This window comes from Prinia subflava, chromosome 11, assembly GCF_021018805.1.
Source record: "Prinia subflava isolate CZ2003 ecotype Zambia chromosome 11, Cam_Psub_1.2, whole genome shotgun sequence".
NCBI classification, from domain to species: Eukaryota; Metazoa; Chordata; class Aves; order Passeriformes; family Cisticolidae; genus Prinia; species Prinia subflava.
The window spans coordinates 10,127,318-10,143,732 of NC_086257.1; the positions used below are offsets into that span (position 1 = coordinate 10,127,318).

The 16,415-nt window shown below is 38.6% G+C and overlaps 1 protein-coding gene across 4 annotated transcripts in view; it reads left to right on the forward strand.

The window, feature by feature from the left end:
- The window catches only part of AGFG1 (ArfGAP with FG repeats 1), a 36,000-nt gene that overhangs the window by 16,052 nt on the left and 3,533 nt on the right, over positions 1 to 16,415 (forward strand). For 3 of the 4 annotated variants that reach the window (XM_063408320.1, XM_063408321.1, XM_063408323.1), the window contains exons 3-10: positions 3,633 to 3,748; positions 4,263 to 4,425; positions 5,429 to 5,585; positions 11,149 to 11,268; positions 12,926 to 13,135; positions 14,071 to 14,251; positions 14,873 to 14,952; positions 15,248 to 15,340. In XM_063408320.1, coding sequence (XP_063264390.1) covers positions 3,633 to 3,748; positions 4,263 to 4,425; positions 5,429 to 5,585; positions 11,149 to 11,268; positions 12,926 to 13,135; positions 14,071 to 14,251; positions 14,873 to 14,952; positions 15,248 to 15,340 — 1,120 coding nt within the window. The remainder of the gene's footprint in view (positions 1 to 3,632; positions 3,749 to 4,262; positions 4,426 to 5,428; positions 5,586 to 11,148; positions 11,269 to 12,925; positions 13,136 to 14,070; positions 14,252 to 14,872; positions 14,953 to 15,247; positions 15,341 to 16,415) is intronic. The other variant, XM_063408322.1, reaches the window with a different exon arrangement.

Consider the following 16,415-nt stretch of genomic DNA (forward strand, 5'->3'; position numbering starts at 1 on the left):
ACACTATTACATGATGTGAGTTCTGTCTCTGGCAACAGCATTTTAATTTTTCTTTTTCAATTTTAATTTCATCCTGTGCTATTGTACAGCTCTCTGCCATTTGTGTTTTTTTTAGATGGCTGAAAATTGTGTTTTGTGGCTCACTTGAAGCATAATCAATGCAGTGTTGTGGATCCCTGTCAAGTCAGATGATAGTTGCAGAAGTATAGCTAGACAGAGCACACAGGTCAGCAGCAAACAAGGGAAGACAATGGGCCTTTTATTGGGCTCTGAATGCCTGCTTGGAGCGGCTGCTGGTGTTCAAAGCCTTGTGTGTTACTTCAGACAGAAATATGTGCTTTTTCATGGTTTCTGATGTGGTCCTAAAGCCTTATAAAATTTGGCTTTCTAAAGGACTTAAGTCAGAATTGTGTAGGTTGGAAAAAACCTTTAAGATCATCAAGCCCAACTGTAGTAGGAAGACAAAACAGCCTTTTCTTGGGCATAAGTATGGTCTGAAATGCCTTTATGAGGATGTGATTTACCCTTCCTATTCCAGTTCTGTTGTACACCCACTTACACACAGTGCTATGGTTCCTTTCCATCATTCCCACTACCCAAATCCAAACTACTCTTATGTATTGTGGGTGTCTGGTTTTGGTTTAAGACTTGTCCATATTTAACAACTTCTAAGAAATTGTACTTTCTCTGATAACTCTTTAGGTAAAGAAACCCAGGTGAAATTTAATTTGCATCCTGATGTGGTAAGTGTTTGACACTGCATTTGTACAGCTGCTGCAGTCAGACTCTGATACAATGAGAATGTCTTGCTGAAGTGTGTGTGACTAAGTAGGTTCTTTGGCTTGATTGTTTTCTATTAGTAAAACTGGTAGTAAAATTGGTTGCCCATTTAGTAAAACTGTTCTCAGTGCTACCAGGAACAGAACAACGCAGAGTGCCTGGCTGTTTGTTTAAATTAATTACAGTAGTGACTTAAGGCATATTTCACTTGTTACTTCCTTTTGTGGTTAGGTATTTAGAAGGAATTAGTTGCTCCAGGAAACACTTTGGGAGCCTGCTTTCTGAAGGTTTGCAAAAATGGCAGTGCAATGGCAAGAGGCGATGCCTTTAAGAAGCTTGCAGCATTTTAAACTAACAGGTGTTTGTTCAGCACAGTCCTCCTCCGTTCCTGTTGCATATTCATAGAACTGTATCTACTATAGCTCTCTAGCTGGTAATGATCTAAAGTCACACAGCACCTTGCTTTGAGTCCTCACAGAAATTGCCTGTAGTGCTCACGATGGCTGAGACATGAACACAGAGCTGTGGTGGGGTTTTTTTGGTTTGGGTTGTTTGTTGTTGAGGCTTTTCATTTGTTTGTTTTGGGGATTCTTTGTATTGTTTTCTTTCCCCTTCACTCCAAATGCCTAAGCACTTCAGGGTGAAGATGAAGCAGAAAATTGGGAGGGAGAAATGTGAAAAACTGGGTTATGATTTGTTGCTGTGAGTTTATCTCCTCTTGGTTTCAGTAGTACCAGGGACATGGTAATTGTGATGAGTTTCTTTGATCTGACTTGTTTGGGGTGGCAGGAGGAGGAGGAGTAATTGGATGGTTGGATATGGGTGGGGAAGGAGCCCTCCTCTTTTGCAAGCACATCTCAGGCTTGCTGCAAACCGATCATGGTAGAGCCCCAAGAATTACAGTGCTGGGTGCAGAATCAAGTAGGGGCTGTTGTGACATTTGTCTTTCTGCTTGTCTGAAATTAAGCACAATTTTTCTTTTCTTTAGTGTTTCCTGATGTTCTTTCCAATGTTGAAGTTGGAGCTGGGAGGGGACTGTGTAGATTTGAACACCACCAACTCCTGCTGCTAGGGATTCTGTAAATAGCCACAAGCAGGACTTCTCTTCCTCCAGCAATCATATGACTGCTGCTTGTATAGTTATACTCACAAATCTAAGTATGGAAATACTACTGCTGGCTCATCTCAGACTATGCACTGCGAGTTTAAAGCTACACACATAAATATTCTGACTTTATATGTTACCAAAAAGTAGTGAGAAATTGGTACTGTTAAAACAGGGATTCTTGATATTAGCTTTTACTTTAGAACAGAATTGTAACTTTTTTGACTAAGTTGTATGAAGAAGTATTGAACTATCATATTAAGTTTCATTTTATTTATTAGTAAGTGTTTAATTTTGACAACTCAAATCAGTGCACTGAACTTATCCTTTTGTGGAGTACAATTGCAGAATGAATGCAGAATTGCTGAGTTTGAGGTAGGAACTATTGATCTTAGCTCTGAATTGGCTGTATAAATAATCATTTTAAAATATCTTTTGATCATTAGATCTGTTTCCTGTTGTTGTTTGTCTCTATCCAGTAGATGATATTATCACCAAATAATGTGTGTAATAAGGATTGTTAAGTGTTGAATATGCAATTGGGCTATTTAGAACTGAAACATCAAGTATGAAATATGTAGGATGTCTGCCTTATCTCTCTAATCCTGGGCAATCTCTGAAATTACCTATAAGATTTATCATGTTTGCCAGCTAGTTAGGAAAGGATGCTGAAGTGGGAGTATCAAAGCTCCTGCCTTGCTTTGCCAACTTTCAGAGCAATCAGTTTTGCAGCTCTTGGTTGCTGGAGCCTGTGCCTCTCCTGAGCGTCACTGGGGACAGTGTTGAAAACCTGACACTTGCAGGGACAGAGGACATTTTTGTAGTAGGCACGTCAGAGGGATGGTCAGGGCTATTTCAGAAAGGGTGTGGGAAGAAAGGCTATGCATCATAAAAACAAAGCCTTTTTGGTTCTGCTTCTCTGGAATAAACCTGTTCTAGAAGGGCACTGTGATTTTTGAGGGCAGCTAATGTTTGGTGCTATTGTTTGGGTGCCTATTCAGGTTACTTGCAGAGTAGTCTGAAGGGCTTAAACCATTTCAAGTTAAAACTCCTATGTCTTGTTTAGTTTTGAGAACACCTTTACTCTTGTTTTGCTCAGGAATTGAAGCTCGAACATACTGAGAATTTTGCAAGTGGTTCAGGTGTTGCTCACTCACAACTACAATTAGAAAATTAAATTGGAGCAAGGGTATTTTTACCCCTTATCTCATACCATCACTCAAATGTATATGGTATTGTAGAAACTGCATCAAGGTAACAAAGGCTGTTGGAAAAACAGTTCCTGTACTCAAATAGTAACTAAAAGTATAAATACTGAACCTTGGATCCTTTAAAATCTACTATTTGAGGCTTTGGACATATGGAATCTGACACAGTTTAAACCCTCAGGTACAGTAAGGGAATGTGCAGAATTAGGTGAAGAAGAGGAAGAATCTTAAAGATTACAGGTAGAAATCAGGTGCTTTGCATTACACGAGTACATTCTACAAATATTTTGTAAAAGGAGTGCTGGATGGTGAAATTGGATGCTGGGATTTGCTTGCCCTGCTGTCACAGGCAGCTTTAGGTATTTAGACCAGTACCTGGTGCACCAGTCAGTTGTTACAGCAGCTCAGTCTGGAATATAAATTATGCAGCCACACACTTTAATGGTTTAATGTATTAACAATAGTAAACTTAATAGATTTTGAATTAAGGTATTTTCTCTGATCAGTCTGTGTTGTTGTTGTTTGTTTGTTTTTTAAAGGTGTGCAAACAGATTTGGCTAGGCCTATTTGATGATAGATCATCAGCAATTCCAGACTTCAGGGATCCACAGAAAGTGAAGGAATTTCTACAGGAAAAATATGAAAAGAAAAGATGGTAAGATACCTTTACTATTACAAAGATTGGCCCTATGATGAGAAGTGAAGATGGACAGTTTGCTCTCATTTTGAGTGTGCTCCTCAGAGTAGATTACACAGCTCTGTAAAGTGAAATGATTTCTACACTTTAGAGCTCCTACAGGAAGCAGAGAAGACAGACTAAAGAAGTTTCGTGATGTTCATACTGATAGAGCAGAAATGGCTTAAGAGGATGTTAACAACAATGTAAAGTAACAGTTCTGCAGACTATTATTTCCCATTCTGTTTATTAGTATGGGAAAGACTCATGTTTTGAACTGAGTAAGTGCTAAAAGTATTGATGATTTGAAATTCTAGTTCATTTAAAAAAAATCTCTGGCATAGTTAAAGAATGGATATTTTGCAAAATAATGATAAGATCTATTGCAGGATCGGGGTTTCAGTAGCAAAGCTGAGATTTGCCAGTTCTATATTTCAGACCTATGAACTTCTCACGTGAAACTCATAAAAACCATTGCTTTTCTTGAATGTAGGTATGTTCCTCCAGAGCAAGCAAAGGTGGTGGCATCAGTCCATGCATCCATATCGGGCTCTTCTGCCAGTAGTACAAGCAGCACACCTGAGGTGAAGCCACTCAAATCTCTCTTGGGAGAAGCTGCACCCGCACTGCACTTAAACAAGGGCACACCTAGCCAAGTGAGTAATGACTGCTGAGGGCCACAGAACCGTTCTGTAGTCCTCTTTACTCTTTCAGTGGCACAGAAATTCTTGGAATAACTGCTGTGATCTGTAGGAATGAATATGATCACTCTATTTTATATATTTTACTGAAGTATATACATTTTTGCTGATCAGATACTAAATTAAGTTTATTTCTGTTGACCAATTTGATTTTTTAGTGGTTATTTTCAGTAAGCAGAGTTTTCCAGTCTGATAGGATTAATCGATTGTGTTTTGGTCTTTTGCATAAATACCTCTAAAGTTTGGACCTGATGTGTTATATTTTCATCTTTGTTTTTTCTCTTTGAAAATAAGAAAATGACTGATGCTTTTAACCGTGAAACTAGTAGTGAATATGTGGATGAAAGCATGTCATATTTATTGTTGCTTCCTATGCATTCTGAAAGTCTCTTAAGTGGCTTTCAGGAGGTGTCTGTATGCTGTAATGGAAAATCAAACAACACTGTGTACTTAGATTTGTGGAGGGAAGACTGTTGAAAACTCCTGTCAGCATACAGGCAACTCTTGAATGGACATCTTTTAGCTCAAACAGCAGAAAATTGCTACTTCAAGCCTTGTTATGAAATTCTTTAATTTTTTTCTCCTTATACTGAATTCTAAAGATATTTTTAAGAATGTAACGAGTAACTATTCTCCATCTTGTAAAATTAGGTTTTAGTGCCTGTATTTGTACAGTATTTGCAGTTTCAAATACAAAATTTAAAGTTGCTAATAATATATTGCTACTTTATTCTTCTGGGTGCTATTGAATTGTGTAAATCTGCTGCAGAGTTAGTTTAAAAACCAGAGTAGCATAAATCGTCTTCTTCATACTAGGGGAGAAGGGTGTGTGCTACATACAACATCTTAAACTTCAGAAATAAATATCTTGTTAAAGAAACAAGCTTAGTCTAGCCTTCTAATACTTTGTAAATGTCAGTCACCTTTTTGCACTAGCTAATTGAAATCTTGTTTGTAGTCTCCTGTTGTAGTTCGATCTCAAGGACAGCAGCAACAAGAAAAGAAACAATTTGACCTCCTCAGTGACCTTGGCTCAGATATCTTTGCTGCTGCTCCTCCTCAGTCAACTGCTACAGCAAATTTTGCTAATTTTGCACACTTCAACAGTCATACAGGTAGGTATTTGGATCACTGTATCCCGTTTAAATGTATAAAATGTAGCTTTAATATTGATGGCTTTTGACTAAACTTCATGAGATGTATGTAATCTCTGTGCCTTAGGAATGTTGTATTGCTCAAGAGTTCTTTCAGGTCTTTATAAAGAAAGGCTGAAGACATAAAGACTGACAATCCTGCTTTTAGAAGTGGGAGTTGCTATAGCTATTCCCTAGGATATGTATGATTACACCGTTTCTGCCTACTGCTAAACTTCAGGTTCTTTGGGGGAGAGAGGGAGAGGATGAATAACAAAATGTTGGGAGAAGCTGATACTAGATCTTCAGTTTTCTTTCTGAAAATTGTTAGGAAGAACCTTCATGAAAAGCAAGCAGATACAGAGACTTTAAAGGAGTTCAAATGCATTGAAATAACTGCCAGTTTGTCAAAAGGAAAAAACAAGGCTTGTCCAGTTTAAAGAGTGATCTCTTCTTTTGTGTGTGTGTCTGTTTGAAAGCTGAGTAGTGCCCATGTGGGCAGCATTCTGTAGTTTCAGGAAGAATAAACAAGCCTTGAGCATATGTATTGACTGAGGAAAGGGGATAGGCCTTGAATTCTTAGAGGATGACTTCAGTACAACATATTGAACCCTCAGGGTTTTTTATTTTCCCCAGCCAAAGACCAAGAGCCATAGAAGTGTATCCTAAAGACAAAGTCGATTCTGTTTATACTAAAGTTTGTTGTTGCTAGCTTGCCTTGTAGTTGTGGGAAAGTACCTTTGCCTGCCTGGTCTGAATGGGCTTTTCATCTAGCTGTTCTGAGAGAAACTGTGGTTTCTGCTGCTAGGGCACCCAGAGTAAGAGAGATTTCTTGCAAATAAGTCCTGAAACTGTTAACAGCCAAGATAAAGTGTCATGGATGGGACTTAAGGTTCACACCTGAGAAACTGAGCAAAACATCAAGGACTTATCCAAATTAATGTTGTGAAATAAATGCCTGAATTCAGTAACACTGAAACAGCAATTGTTACTCTGTGTATTCTGTAAAATCCTTAAAATCAGATTTCATGTGAATCAACATTTTGAAAGTGTATTTAACTGGGAGAACTTGTGCTGACTGGCCAGTGCTGTATAGTGTTACTGAAAAGAGTGCAGATGGTTAATTCTTTCTAATAATTTCTTTCCAAACTTGTCGCTGAATAATTTTTTATTTATATGCACTTAATTATTCTTAGTACTTTTTAGGAGATGAAAATTCCATTAAAGCAGTATTTCAATACTGTGTTCCAAATCTAGGTAAAATTCCATTGCATCTCGGCTGGGTAATTTTTAAAAGGATAAAAAGCTGTAGGAACACTCCAGAATAAATATAGTCTGAGGAGAGAGTCTGTTAATTTCTGGTCACAAACTAACCATTGTGGTCATTCTCATGACTTCTTACCATAAGTTTTAGAGCCCAAAGCAGTTTCAGGGCTAGTAAATCAGTTTCTAAAAGACAGAAATCTGATTCTGAGCATGTGATAGCTGAACATGTATTGCAGACTTGTTACCTGAGGGTGTTTTCTGACTTGCTGTAGTAAAATGCTTGTAAGGCTTGTCTTGTGTGCAGTAAGTACAGGGTAGTGTTTGTGAAATGAATAACAAAATGTTACAGACTCTTCCTTTGGAACACTAAGAGGGTTGATCAGTCTGCCAGCTTTGGCAAAAATGAGTTTGAAATGCTCATTAAGGAGCTGTATAAACATGTAATTTTTGTTAGCAATTACACACTGCAGTGGAGGATGGGGAATTTGCACTTAGTCCAGAACTACTTTCTTGGAGTTTATGGTCTGATGTTCTTGTTTTAGGGTTTGGTTTTAGCTGTGTGTATAAGGGATGGGCTTTTTTCGCTTCCTGTACACAATACTAACTAAAGAAATCACTGAAGAGACCAGCAAACTTAAGATCCTTTAGTATAAGTTACTGAATGCAGCAGCTCATAGGGAAATACTAACAAACTTGGGCTGTAATTTGTGAAGTGTAGGTGTAACTCTTGAAAATTTTGCAGGAACTGCAATTTGTGATATGCTTCTGCTTTCAAGTCTTTTGATGTATTAAGCTGGTTCAGGATATTGTTGCTTTTTCAAGGGGAAACATACTGACCTTATGTTTACTGTCTATATTTAATTTACAAAGTCCTGTAATTTCTGCCAAATCGAGATTTTGAAGATGATACATGACTGATTTGTGTGTAGTTTATGGATTGGTAATGGCAACAAGGATCAAAATTTTTGGCACGTAGATTTCTTATAAACTAATGGAGTAGATGATCTGCACAAAAGGTTTTACAAAGGTGTAGTGACACAGCACAACTCTCTCACAGATAACGTGGGAGAAGTGGCTTTATCTAGAAAAACCAAAATAGTATGAGAATTATTTTGTAGAGAGTTCTTGTTTTTTTGTTTACTTTAGATACATGTGGATTTTATTTTAGTTTTTCCTGGTTTGCAGTGTTTTCACTGTTTTCATTGTAGTGCAAACTCACAGAAGGAACTGCAGAGATTGTAGGAGCAGCTGGCATTGCCATGACTGGTGTTGTCATCCCTGGCTGTAGCCAGCTGGCTTTTGTACTGCCTCGTTGGTCTGCAGTGTCAAGAGCAGCTGTAAATCCATGGCAATCTGCAAACCCCTGCAGTTCCTGAACTTACTTAGGATTGTTCTTGGGTTTTTGTGTGGAGAACTGAATTTTGGAATTGGCACTCTGCATATTGTGTAGGTGCAGGAGAGTACAAGTCTTACCTGGTCTTTACCTTTGTGCCACATTTACTAAGGCTGAAAGTTTACTGCATTAAATAAAACAAGATTACTATCAGAATACTCTGCTGAAGAGGCTTTCCAGCAATACTGTTTGAACATGGGCTCACTTGAAAGCCATCCTTTGTGTGTTAGTTGATGCAGTAAAATGAAGTGGTTTTTAATGTAATACACTCCAGTTTCTAATTTAGACCCAAAAGATATTTCATTTAAGATTCTTGACATAGTTTTCTGTTTGTGTGAGTGGTTAAAATGAATTATCTGGCCCGTATTCTAAGATTGACATTTACGTACTTAATCCTCTTTGGTCAACTGAACATCAGTCTCTTGTCTGTCCAACTGATGCATTAAGATTAAAGTACCACTTTCATTTTTAAAGTAAATTCTTACTCTATTCCTATTAAAAAGCTAATGGTTTAAAAACCAAAACAACTCAAACTTTGGGATTTGGAATTGGAGTCTGTAAAATGCTGTTTGAAACAATACAGAGGATATAATAGAAGTAACTTTTTGTCTGTTTGTATCAACTTTTTACACACTTCAAAGGTGAAAATAACTTTCCCAAGATGACCTTGCTTTCACTTTGACTTTTTTTTTCCTTGCTGACTCTCATGCTGTGGTGGGTTGACTTTGCCTGGTTCCAGGTGCCCATGGGGCTGTAGGTTCACTCTCCCATCAGCAGGGTTGAGGGAAAATACACCAAAAAAGCTGATGAGTCCAGAGAAAGAAACTGGACAAACCAGACTTGACGTAGTTTATTGACACTTAATCATAGAGTAGGATAGTAAAAAAATAAAACCAAACCCACCTTCATCTGTTCTTGTGAGGCATAATTTCACTCCTGGCCATTTTAGCTCCTCCTCATGAGGGAGCTGGGGAATGGACTTAGCAGTTAAGTCATAAGATTTCATCTCTGTCACCACTTCTTCCTCATCCTGCTCCACTGTGGGGTCCCTCCCCTGCAGTGGGGTACGGTCCTTCTCAAACTTCTTGGAACCTGAGCCCTTTCCATGGGTGTCAGTTCTTGCAGAACTGCTCCAGCAGGGGTCCTTTCTGTGGGTGCTGTCCTTCAGGCAGGGTCGCAGCTCCTGCCAGGAGCCTCCTCCAGCAGCAGCTTTCTGTGAGCTCCAACCTCCTCATGCCCTCCCCACGTGCCCTGCTGTGGCTCCTCCACAGGCTGCAGTGTCAGTGTGTTACACCGTGGTCCTCTGTGGGCTGCAGTGGCACAGCCTTCCTTACCGTGGTCTTCTCCATGGGCCTGGAGCACGTCCTGCCCTCCCTCTTAGCTGGCCTTGGTGTCTGCCGTGTTTTCTCTTGCGTTGTCCTCACTCCTCTCTGCCACAGCTGCTGCACACTGTTTTTTAACCTTTTTTAAACACGGTGCCCAGCCAGCACTGCTGGTGGGCTTAGTTAGGGCAGTGGTGGGGCAGTCTTGGAGCTGCAGCAGCTGTGCAGCAAGGGGGGCAGCTTCTGTTCTCACAAGGACCACCCTGGCTGCTCCCTGCTGCCAAAACCATGCTCTGTAACCAAATGCTTCTGCACACGGTTTATTAAACGTGGAATCGAGTCCAGCCAAACCTCACTTTCTCTCCCAGTGTACTCAGGGAAGGAAAATGCAGGCACTTCCATTTATATTAGCAGCATTGTGGAGTACAGTAGTTAGTATTAAAATGTCCTTTTAGTTTATAAACCTGTAGAACAGATGCTTTTGAATGGAAATTAAGTAAAATAATACAACTTTTAATTAGCACTATCAGACTAATAATTTACAGCACTTCAGCAGTCAGCATAATTTATTATTTTAGTATATATGTTATCTGCAAAATCTCTCCAGAATAAACTAATTCTAACCTAAAAATATAATGTATTGCCATCTGTTGTTCCATAAGGTGTTTTGTGAGCTTTCTTTAGATAGGAACTCAAGTTATCTTTTTAAAAAGGTTTGGTTTGCATTTGATTAAAAACATTTTTTCCTTTCTTGCTTATAACAGAGTTAAAGGGCTTCTGTGGAGCTTACCAGTTAGGCGTGCAATTCCTGTTGAATCTATAGATGCTTGAATGTCCAGCTTGTCAAAATTAGATTAGTGTTGACTTATGTTTTCTCCTGTAGTATGGCACAAAAGGAAGATGAAAACTGACATTCTATTTGAAATTTTCTAGGATTTTATTTTGTGGATACACTCTGTGAGTGCTGTCTTCTTGCCATTGGTATTGATTATCCGTATTTCTGTATTCTGATTTAGTTTTTTTAAAGAGTGAATTTTCCAGTTAAATAAATTTACAAGCCTAGCCAAAACTATTCAAGTTGTGCCAACCGAAATTCACCTGAGGGAAGTAGCACTTGGTGTATGAGAAATTTAAATTGCCAGTAGGTAACAAGAATACGTTGTAATTTTTATTCACAAAGAAATGTTCAGTTAGCCCACAAGTTCTAGTTTTGGAAAACAGGTATTTTGTACTTCATGGCTGTTTTTTCCTGAGCAGCCAGCACTGCAAACAGTGAGGGTTAAGCTGAAGTGGATTCCATCAGGTCATGCAGTTGTGATAGCAGCTGGTGTGACAAGGACAGAAGTAGCATAAACTGGTACAGCTGTGTAAAGGTGATTTGTGAAAGCTTGTTCAAAGACAACTTTCAATTGTAGAATAACGCGTAATTTTCTTCATGTCAAAAGCAGTACGTGGTAGGACATAATCCTTGGAGGCTGTCATGACCATGAATTCAGTTAATACATCTGTTTTTGTGTTTATTTCCCATATCCATTAACATGTTTTGTTCCTTTGCGATTTACAGCGCAGAACTCTGCCAATGCAGGTTTTGCAAACTTTGATGCATTTGGACAGTCTAGTGGCTCGAGTAATTTTGGAAGTTTCCCCACAGCAAGTCAGTCTCCTTTTCAGCCCCAAAATACAGGTAGAACTCCTAGCACTTTTGATTAATACTTAATTGAAATAATCCTTACCTTTGTGTTGGAAGGTACCGAAGTTGAGTTTTTCTTGCATCTGCCTGCTTTAATGCAATAAAGCCATCTGAAGCTCTGGGGAAACTCAAAATGAATTCCTTGTGTTTGGTGTTGATTTTTTTTTTCCCCTAATGCTACTCAGAAGTCTGATTTATGGCACTGTGTTTGTTAGCTCTACACCTGAAATAACTATGAAAATAATAAACTTAACTGCTTTTAATAAGTATTGAATTGACTTTGTCTTCTAAGAGAAGCACTTCAGTAGATCCAAAAGGATGTCACAGTACCAAACAAGTGTGTGTCTATGCATATGGATAGTATATGCACACACTTCAGTATGTTTGACTTCATGTGTAGAGCCTATTGCTAAGATTTATTTTGCTTTCCTTTAATTTAATCATGCTTTAGAACTTCTGCTTGAGTTTACACTTGCTGTTTGTCTAGATCTTTGGCTGACTGACTTTCTTTTCCTTTTTTTTTTCTTTTGAGTGTGGTGTTGTTTTAAACTTTTTTTTCAAATTTTCTTTCTCCCTTCTTATGTTAACTTTAACCCACACACAATTTCTGGCTGTCCAGCGTTCAGAACGCTTTCATCTAGCTGCAGTTTTGGTGAATTTACTTCAGCTTTTCCTCTCCAGGCTGTACACAGTAAGTTCCACGCAGTGGAAAACTCAGCTTGCTTCATTTTATGCCATTGTAGTATAGCACTTCCATTCCTACTGTTGCGTATGTTTCAACTTGTTGCTTATGCTTTTAGAAAGTTGTGTTTCTGTTTTAGAAAGTTCTGTAGTATGAGTGGAATCATCAGCCAACTGTTATCAAATGTGATACACTTAATGGAACAACTCATTTAAATTTAAGAATGTGACCTGCCTAGATTAAATTGTCTGGACAGTGAAGAGATGGAAGCTCATGGTGTCATACTTGATCTGAAGTTCAGTTGTGTGGACCCATATCAGATTTCTAAAACTGATTTATGTATCTCTGACGTCAGTGGAGATTTGTTATAAAAGAGCTGCGTTGTGTCTTCCCCCAACCTCTTTCCTGATTGGATGCAGTCTAAAACTTGAGAACAGAGAACCAAACTCTGTAAACCTGGGCATAAAATCATACAACTTCTGGACTTCCAGGCACTTTTTTTTTTGCTTAGGGTGCTGGCTGACATCTGAAATGGCTAAACATTGAACCACTAAGTAATCACAAATAGTAGCTATTCATTAGCCACATGTAGTAGGGAAATGCAGCTTCTGTATTTTAAATATTAAAGATTAAGACAAATACATCTTTTTCTAGGAAGCTTTTATTATTGAAGTTACTTTTAACAGCTAAAAATAGCATATAATTTTCAGGATCAAATTATGACTGATTTAAAGTGTTGAGGTTTGGGGTGTTTATCCCTGATACACAGTCCAAACAGTATATTATAATTTTTTCCTGGTGGCCCACTGAACTTTGAAGGAGATGGGAAGAGTCTTGAATGTGTAAGATGAGGCAGGCAAACACATTGCCTCACATAACCACAAAGGGAGGGTTATTGTGCCATCAGTTACAGTTGGAGAGACTTTCTAACTTTGAAGCATTGATCATGTTTAACTTAATTTGTTACAGGTGGAAGTGCTGGATCAGTGAATGCTAATTTTGCTCACTTTGATAACTTCCCCAAATCCTCCAGTGCTGATTTTGGATCCTTCAATGCTTCTCAGAGCAACGCCACAGCAACTGCAGCCAGTAAAGCTGCAGTGAATAAACTGAATCTTCAGTCAGCTGACAAATATGCAGCTCTTGCTAATTTAGATAATATCTTCAGTGCAGGGCAAGGTATTAAACTTTATTTTTTGCCATGGTTATTCTGTTTGTGTATAGTCACCACAAGGATGGCTGTGCTTGTCAAAGTACTGTAACTATTTCAAAATTTCACTTCTCTAAGCTCTCAGTAGAATTTTGTGTCCATGTACCCTTAATGTGCAAGATGTAAGTTTTAAGACATCATTCCAAAAGGATGTCAGACTGCTGAAGACTAGAAGATTAGAAGACTGCTTTTTGGGATCCTATTTGCCATCGAGATGAATAATTCTAAATAATCATTACAATGAAATAATGAAACATAAAAATAATTAAATACTTAAATATGAATAATGAATACATATAAAATAATAATGTTTTAATAATGCTTTTCAATAATTAAAACATATAAAAATACAAATATATATTTTATATTTGTACTAAAACCTGTAGTGGATGCACTGGAATGGAGAGCTGCAGTTGTTGCAAAGAACTGGCAGAGCAGCTTTCTTACCTCTCTGTCACAAAAACATTTGGCTTTAGTTTTTCATAAAATAGTGGCAGTGATACTTGGATTTAGTTGATAGTAAGTTAAGGAGAAAAAGGTAGTTATTCTGTTACTCAAATACAGTTCTCCTGAAATGGTGTGTTAAAACTTACGTTCATTTGTACTGAGAGGTTTGTTCTGAAATGGATTATTTGAGGTTAGATGTTCCGTTCGGTTTCTAGTTGAAGATGAATGAATTATTTTTCTAGGAAAACAAAAGCTCTTTGGGGCTGCAGAGTACCTATAGAGGCAGGAGTTTGGCTAATAGCTAATGACTTGTTAAACACTTTTTACTCTATGCCCTAGTGCATATTTAATTCTTAAGTCCGCAACTGTCTGTGAACTTTCATTTAGTTCTCAATGTCGGCAGGACAGAAAGCGAAATCATCCTCAGTACGTTTAATCTGCTTGGTTTCTTTTGTAGGTGGGAGCGAGCAGGGAAGTGGCTTCAGCACAGCCGTGTCCTCGGCAGGCCCCGCGCTGCCAGCCCCCCACCAGTCAGGAGCATCTTCGGACAAGTACGCGGCGCTGGCGGAGCTGGACAGCGTCTTCAGCTCCACGGCCACCTCCAGCAACGCCTACACCGCCACCAGTAACGTCAGCAGGTGCGCTGCACACACAGCGGCTGCGAGCCCTTCTCAGACCTGTCCTTACCTAGACGGGGAAGCTCTGAATGAGTTCAGAGGTGCTACTGGAACTGCACCTCTTGTTCCAAATAGTGGCAGTAGCGAGGGATAGCACACTCCAGGAATAGTCAGCGGAATGTTCCCTGCACCTTTCTTGTTGTGACATGCTAAACCCGTTAGATGGTAGCACTTTGCTCTGCAGGGTGCTTGCATGCTTACTCAAAATCATAGGATCATCACTGAAAAAGGAACTCAGATATTTTTAATGTAAAACCCATTTCTTTTCTAGATCACTGAGGTAACAAATACCAAATGCCTGTTAGGGGCTTGGTATTGCAAATGCCCCTAAGGCTTCTGCTCTGCCACCTTAATGCTGTTGGCCTTAACTCAATACTCCTTCTCCTGCTGTTGGTAGAGATGACTTTCCTTTGCTCACCACTAGTGAGAGTGTCTGACCCTGGGCATCAGGGAGGTACATTGCAGTCTGCAAACTGCACATTAGTGTTCATCCCCTTTCTTTCACATGCCAACAGTAACTGCAAAAGCAATTCTGAATGAATTCAGAAAATTCACTGAATGAATTGTATAAATTATTTCCAGCAATGCGTTTGGAACAGTACCTGTGGCTGCTACTGCACAGACACAGCCTGCATCTTCAAGCGTGCCTGCTCCATTTGGAGGTATGGAAGTGTTACTAGCACCCTTTGAGGACTGTAAGCAAGCAATGTACTAATTTTTACTTAATAATGCTCTACTGTGATACCACTAATACTGAAGATAATAAAGGTACTATTCATGAAAAAGTAGCCCTGTCAAAATAACTATATTTTTAATTTATTTTTTTTAAAAAGTCCTCATTTTTTCATCCAATTTTAGGTATTTATGTGTCTTTGTTTAAAAGCTGTATAGACTTCATGTGGGTCAGACTGGCTGTTAGAGAAATGCTTACTTAATAAAATCTCTTTAATCTTTCAGCAACACCTTCCACAAATCCATTTGTAGCTGCCCCTGTTGCCCCAGTGGCACCTTCAACAAATCCATTCCAGACCAATAGCCGAGGAGCAACAGGTTAGGAAAAAATACATTGAGTGTTTGGAAAACTTTCTGTAAAGAATTGCATTGATTCTTTTTTCCTGTATCTGTATAATTTGTTTCTTAAAGATTTTCTGTATTATCTGTCCCTAGTCTATTTGACATGCTGTGTGTTTGCTCAGTGTTGAGGTGCAGTTCTAGGATTTCAAATGGTGGCCATGAAAAATGTCAAAAATTATCTGTTTGAGCTGTATCTGTTTGTAGTCTACGTATCACCAGCTGGGTTCCTTCCAAGACTCTGACCTTGGTTATAGAGCATGCTTTATAGCAGGTATCCCTGAAATCAGGGATCTTGAAAGCCCTTGTTTTTAATTTCTTTATTTTGAAGTGTTGAAAGGTCTCAAAACAAAAGAACTGGAGCCAGAACCAGTAAGGACAAGGCTTTGGGGATGTTAGCTCCTCACCAGTCCACTTATTCAGTACGTTAGTGTCTCTTTTTTAAGGCATATGTTTAATCTTTACAGTCATTTTTTATATCAATTTTCTGTGGAAGGATTCTGTAGAATCATAATTCCATGGGCAAAACTTCATCACTTTTTAAGAAAACAAACTTGTACTTTGAAACTGTGAACTTCGATTTAGATGGCTTCTAGGTTATGCTGATTTTCCTCTCCAGAGCAACTGCTAAATTTTGACACTTTTATCTGTTAGCTGGGCTTCAACAGATTAAAATCTGCTGATGTGTGCATTTTGACACTGAGTTGTGATTTGCTCAATGAGTTAGGTAGCTGAGTTAAAAAACTGATTTGATGAATTTGTGTCCTCTGCTGAAACTATTTCTGTTTTCAGTCCCTTTTGAGATATTATGCAGCTAAACTTGCTCAGATACTTAATGCACAAAATATCTTTTTTTCTGTATTTTAATCTCACTCCTAAGTGGGCCATTTTGGATCATCATTAAGGATTTGTAGCCTGTTTAGATAAATTTTGAATATGGCACCTCTATCCTTCCACCTTCTATACAGCTGTCCCTGGCTTGCTGAGGTTGGAAGCCTTTGGCAGCCATCCTGATGTTCCATACTAGGGGACAGAGATAATGTCTATAAGTAAT